A 6,408-nucleotide genomic window follows, 5' to 3' on the forward strand; every position below is an offset into this window, starting at 1 on the left:
GTACTGACAAAATGTAAACTTTAGCTTGTAGGAAGTTTTGATATTGTTTAAAATGACCAATTATATCAAACATGCTGCGGTCATTTACACGGATCTCGCTGCTTTTTCTGTGGACTAAGCAAAGCTGAAAGAGAAATCCTCTTCAGGTGAACATCAGAAAGGTTTAAAACTGTGTCTTATCATTTATGTAAGCCATAAACATGTGTTCTTTGATTTATATAGCAACAGAGCTATGGCAGAATAATATTTAATCCTGTATCAGTTAATGGTTTAATCTGCCTTAAATCTCTGTAGAGATTTTTGCTGAAACGAGATTTTACTTCATTTCTAAACGTTTTCGTGTTCTTTGGTGTTCTCGGTGTAAAATAGTCAAAATTTATATGTAGGCTTAGGCAATAAATTCCTTGAATGCAACGCAATAAAATGGATTATGATTTGAGCTCAGCTGAAGTGGAATAAGCACTTTGGAGTATGTGCGTAATGAAAAGCGCACCAAGGAAGAGCGCCAAACATTCCTTTTATAGTTCTCCCCCCCCCTTTTTCTGCCCCAACCAAAATACAATAAGATTAGTTTATAATGAAGCTTTTCATATGAAACTGTTCTTTTCAGTTAGCGCAGGTGTACAATTGGGGTGGGGGGATGCTCGAGGAGTCTCACGCCTAGGTGCGAGGAGATTATTCAAATAGGGCCCAAGGCGTAGAAGTAGGGATTGGAGGCTTGCCTAGAGCACAGAGCTATATCACAGCGTTAACAAGCAGCACGGAGCGTCATTTGAACTCCAGTCACTGACAGACGCATTTCACGGCTGGCTCCATAAGACACACATGCTCCAGTCTTCGACGAAGGGACAGACCGACGACCTAAATACACTCAGTGGTCCCCAGTTACCTGCTATTAGAGAGACTTTCGGCTTTCCCTCTGCTGGGAGACGCTTTGTAAAAGTCCTCCATGATGCTTGGAGCAGTTAAAATGGAAGGACACGAACACACCGACTGGAGCACCTACTACGGAGAGCCCGAGGTGGGTACCTTAAATATATATTTTTTTCTGTCTAAAGCCGATCCCATTTTATACAACTCAATATTAGCCCTGAGATAATATTAACTTTGTGATCAAATATTGACTTGAGGCGCCTCCAAATCCTCCCCCATCTCCACGCAGCGCACTATCCTAACAAAGTTGCTTGACATGTAGGGGAAGAAACTTTTCGCTCGGATTATAATTTCATACGTCTCTACGTGTTTCTACTAAATCGGGTTATTGTTGGTCAGGTTTCCACCCAATAAACACGGGTGCTGTTTGATTTCGGGGAGATTTTTCAGTGGACACACGCACACCGAGTAGTATTTTCATCTAGGCTGCACATTTTAAGAGGAATAGTCACCTCAATTTTATTTATTTATTTGTTTTGTTGTAATACTGGCGTTAAATATATTGTTAAATATACACACCCCTGTTTTTCATTTTTAGGAAATACCTCGCGCGAGAGCAAACGCCTACAATGCCACTTCACACTTACGAAACCGGGAAGCTTTAAAATATAAAGTATTATTTATGGAGATGAATAAGGCGATTTTTATCAGGCTCAAATAATAACGATTCGCCGTGTTTAGAAATCACTGTGCCGCTTTATTCCTCGCTGCAATGCCAGATGAAACTCACGAATGCCTCTTTCCCTCACTGACAGTGTTACACCTCGGTTGGCAACATGAACGCGGGCCTGGGAATGAACTCTATGAATACCTACATGAGCATGTCCGGCATGAGCACCACTGCCAACATGACGGCCAACTCCATGAATATGTCATACGTCAACACGGGCATGAGCCCCTCCATGACCGGCATGTCACCTGGAACCGGCGCCATGAACGGCATGGGCGCAGGGATGACGGCAATGAGCGCAGCCCTGAGCCCCAGCATGAGTCCCATGACCGCACAGCCCGCGTCTATGAACGCCCTCACGTCGTACTCAAACATGAACGCCATGAGCCCGATATACGGACAGTCTAACATCAACAGGTCCAGAGACCCTAAGACCTACCGCAGGAGCTACACGCACGCCAAACCCCCGTACTCCTACATTTCTCTTATCACCATGGCCATCCAGCAGTCCCCGAGCAAGATGCTGACACTAGCCGAGATCTACCAGTGGATAATGGACCTCTTCCCGTTTTACCGACAGAACCAGCAGCGCTGGCAGAACTCCATTCGCCACTCTTTGTCTTTCAATGACTGTTTCGTCAAAGTGCCCAGGTCGCCGGATAAACCGGGGAAAGGCTCGTTTTGGACTCTGCACCCGGACTCCGGGAACATGTTCGAGAACGGCTGCTACCTGAGGAGGCAGAAACGCTTTAAGTGCGACAAGAAGATGAAGGAACCGGGCCGCAAGTCAGGGGACGGCGGCTCCTCCAACAGCAGCTCGGAGAGCTGCAACGGCAACGAGTCCCCGCTCTCCAACTCCTCCTCCAGCGACCACAAAAGGTCCCTGTCGGACATGAAGACGAGCCAGGCCCTGAGCCCGGAGCACACCGCTGCTAGCCCGGTGACGCAGGGGCAGCACCTCATGTCTCAGCATCACTCGGTTCTTGCGCACGAAGCCCACCTGAAGCCGGAGCACCACTACTCCTTCAACCACCCTTTCTCCATAAATAACCTCATGTCCTCGGAGCAGCAGCATCACAAAATGGACTTAAAGACTTACGAGCAGGTGATGCATTACTCCGGCTATGGCTCCCCCATGGCGGGACCTCTTTCCATGGGCTCCATGGCGGGGAAAGCCGGTCTGGATTCTTCATCCATACCTGACACAACTTACTACCAAGGTGTCTATTCCAGACCAATTATGAACTCCTCATAAACTCTTTTATTCCCTCATGTAATGTGGACTTTCTTCCCATTCACTTTGTACATTTGTAAAAGAAAAAGTATAGACTTTGTGTACAATATGTATTTCAGATATTTTTGACGTTTCCCACAGTTTTAGTTGTCGAGTTTGTTAGTAGCCTAATTATTTTGAGAGGATGCTGATATTAATGATTAAAAACACTGATAATGTGACGGAAATCTGCTCAGAAGTTGGTTTCAGGACTGGACCCAAAGACAACCAACAACAACTTGCTGTAAAATAGCCTGCGTCCGCATAACTGGACTCGTAAATGACTCGAAATGCCTCGCTGGATTTGTTCAATCATTTGTGTAATTCCTATTTATGGCTTGTATATGTGTATTCTTGTAGTGACAAGAACAGAATCTATATTAAAGTGTTATTGGTTTTGTTTTCTGAATGTCACGGTGTTGGGCCATTTATTATTACTATCATTCTTACTATTATTATTATTATTATTACTATTATTATTATTATTATAGGAAAAATTAGATTTTATCCAAAAAACGAACTTCAAACGGAGAATTTGCAGGAGAAAGATACAATTTGAGGCGGCATTAATTTAGTCCAATTTTGGTTTACATTATCATAACAAAAACGAATCCATTCATCCATCTTTGGGATCATAAAATACGTTTCTCACGATGTATTTATTTATTTAATTCAAATTCTGGAATTTATTCTTACCCACGTAAGGCTCACAGTCAGCTTGGATTAATAGCTTTGCTGGATAAAACCGGGAACAATGCTCCCAATTTGTCATTCAGGAAATGTAAACAACACACATATATGCTCATTAATCCCAACCACAAATTCAAATATTTATATGAAAAAAGGAGATGTAGCCAGTGCGCCACATTCTATAATATAATATTTTTAAACTAAAGTGAGGTAAAAGGAGGTTTGAAAGAAAAAAAGCGGCAGGATAATTTAAAAATATATATATTAAAATTGTTTTTTTTAATTAATTACTTTTTTTTTTTTTAGCAAAATTGACCCCACACAGTCGATCCAAAGGCAGAAATGCACACGTTCCCATTTAATCTCGCAATCTTCAGATGCAGTTGGTGAGATTATATGCAGCCTACATGCATGCATTATGCCAGCTATTAAATTCCCACACATACTCTCTCTCACACACACATACACTGGCGCGCGCGCACGCACGCGCACAGTGCAAAGTTTGGATCACTGAATAAGATTAGTGTCATTGTCACATAAAACAGCCTCCCGTGGCGCAGCAGAATAGTTGCAAAAGGGGCCTGATTTGGGAACAGAGCCGGCTCAATGCGATGCTCTAACTTTTCTCCCCACAATCTGGGGGACCATTGTCTTCTGCCTATTTTTAAAGTAGTGGGACCCTCCCCACTTGTTAGATAAGATAGGCTAGTTGTCATCCAAATGACTCCAAGTCCCCTCCTGAGCTCAAATCCAAGGCCAGGGAGTTTGGGAGCATTTCTGCTCCTCTTATAACCAAATGACACCCCTTCGACTTCTGAACACGTAGGGCCTAAAGTGTGCGTTTATTCTCCAGGCCCTCTTTACAGATCGTACTTTAAACAGCGTGATCTGCGAATAAACAAAGCCAGTAAACAATAGAGTGTAGGCTATGCTCACATATAGGAAGAGTACACACACAAACCAAATTGCACAAGTGTAAACTTTGAATAGGACGCCGCAGCTCTGTAAATTTACACAGACATTAAATTTCGTTCTATTCATTTTAGACATATAATGCTAAGCTGATTTTTTATAGCACACTGATCGATATCTCTGTAAAATAATCATTTTTTTTAACTAGCGGGGCAGTGAAATCTTTGCTTTGTGCTAAAGTCAACAGTGACAGAGTTTGAGCTCAAATAAATGCCGTGATGTCTGGAGCCCTTTGCAGAAGGCAGAAGGCGAGCTTCTACAATGGGCTCCTGTGTGGCCTGCCAACAACAAGCAGCGGCTATTTTGCGCAGGTATGAAGCTTTTATTTTTATAAATCTGTCTTCTTACATCGTTTTTTTTCCTTTTACTTGGAGGGATAGACGGTTTGACAGCCGTTCCCGGGGGTGCATGGGGTGGAGGGGGCAGATGCTGATTTCCTAAATTCAGTCGAAACGAGACGTATTTGATTTCACGACAGGGTGGTGCAAAGCTGAGAGGATCTGCAGGTTGTGTGATTGCTGCAAGTTTCTCTGTCTCTGAGTTGCATGTTGGAGAGACCTTAGCGCACTGCAAAAAACTGCCACGGACACACTAGGTTGGCTTTACTCTTTCAACTGCCTAATTTTTGTTTTTAATTAAAAGTTTTCAGTTGATTAGATAATTTCTCTCGCCTCAATTGGTGGTTATTTCGCAAAAGTAAATCATCCAAATAGATGAACTCTGTCCACAATTGTAACTTGTAGCACATTAGAGAAAAGCGACTGTTTAAACTGGAGGAAACACACGAAACCAGCGGAACTCTTTCCTTGTTCAGAGACATGTGAGACTGAGTGCAGATATTTTTTGCAGTGTGCGGCTGATTGGTATTAGTGTGGCTGCTCTTACGTCCTGAAAGCGAGCTTTCCTGCAACACTGACTCTACTGCTTTTATTATTTGGTACCGGTATGTAAATGCACTGAATCGATTTTTATTTTCCAGCACCAGTTTTAATCAAAAGTAAAGTAATATATGAAAATAAAACGCGTTTAATAAAATATTTTAAGAAAATTAGGATAATACATACTTTATCTTATTCCCCCCCCCCTTTTTTTCCTGGATTCAAAAACCGGAAGTCTTAATTTTAAAGCTAGAATCTTTACCGTTTTATTAAACACAAACATGTAATAATAATAATAATAATAATAATAATAATAATAATAATAATAATAATAATAATAATGACGATGATGTTCAAGACACTGCATCCAAAATACTGATTCTTTAAAATGTGAAGTAGATGGAGAGCCCTTCAAATTGTTCCTCGGCCAATATATAACAGTTATATTCCAACGCTGCTCTCCTCCGACCCTCAGAAGGCGCGGTAACCCCAGTCAAGCCCCTCTCGCGCGCACTGAGCTGGGAATGGCCTTGTGGAGCTTTGCCGGTTCAAAGGTAACCAACCTCAATCTGTACCGGCACACAAAAGTGCGCCGGGGCTCATGCATCTCCTAACTTTATTCAGGTTTTTCCATCGGGGAGGATACCTCTGGAGCTCCTGGCCGCGCCATCATAGACGAGCACATCTGTTGTTATAGCAACTGAATAAAGGATGGCCCGGCCTGTTGATCCTTTTTTTTTTCTTAGCCCGCTAACCTGATTTCTCTGCTTTTTTTTGTGAGCGTATTTGCATATTTCTTGATTAGGGCCTGAAAACAGGACCCCCTTTTTCTCAGAGGCACTCATCTCTGGCAGGCATTCTGACTCTCACTGCAGGTCGTCGATGGGAAATCATATATCTTTAAAAAAAAATCAGCGTAGCTGGAAACAATAGACCAAATATCATTGTACTATAAAGTCTTCTGCTGTTTAGTTCAGTCTTTTTTTTTTTTT

The 6,408-nt window shown here is 42.4% G+C and overlaps 1 protein-coding gene across 1 annotated transcript; it reads left to right on the top strand.

Moving 5' to 3' along the window:
* The first annotated feature begins 639 nt into the window (after positions 1-639).
* foxa2 (forkhead box A2) lies at positions 640-3,285 on the top strand. Its single transcript, XM_005922351.3, has 2 exons — positions 640-1,021; positions 1,689-3,285. The coding sequence occupies exons 1-2, from the start codon at positions 950-952 to the stop codon at positions 2,856-2,858; spliced, it is 1,242 nt and encodes a 413-aa protein (XP_005922413.1). The 5' UTR covers positions 640-949; the 3' UTR covers positions 2,859-3,285.
* The last annotated feature ends 3,123 nt before the right edge of the window (positions 3,286-6,408 follow it).

This window comes from Haplochromis burtoni, unplaced genomic scaffold, assembly GCF_018398535.1.
Source record: "Haplochromis burtoni strain Fernald_Lab_line unplaced genomic scaffold, NCSU_Asbu1 Contig_55, whole genome shotgun sequence".
Taxonomy (NCBI): Eukaryota; Metazoa; Chordata; class Actinopteri; order Cichliformes; family Cichlidae; genus Haplochromis; species Haplochromis burtoni.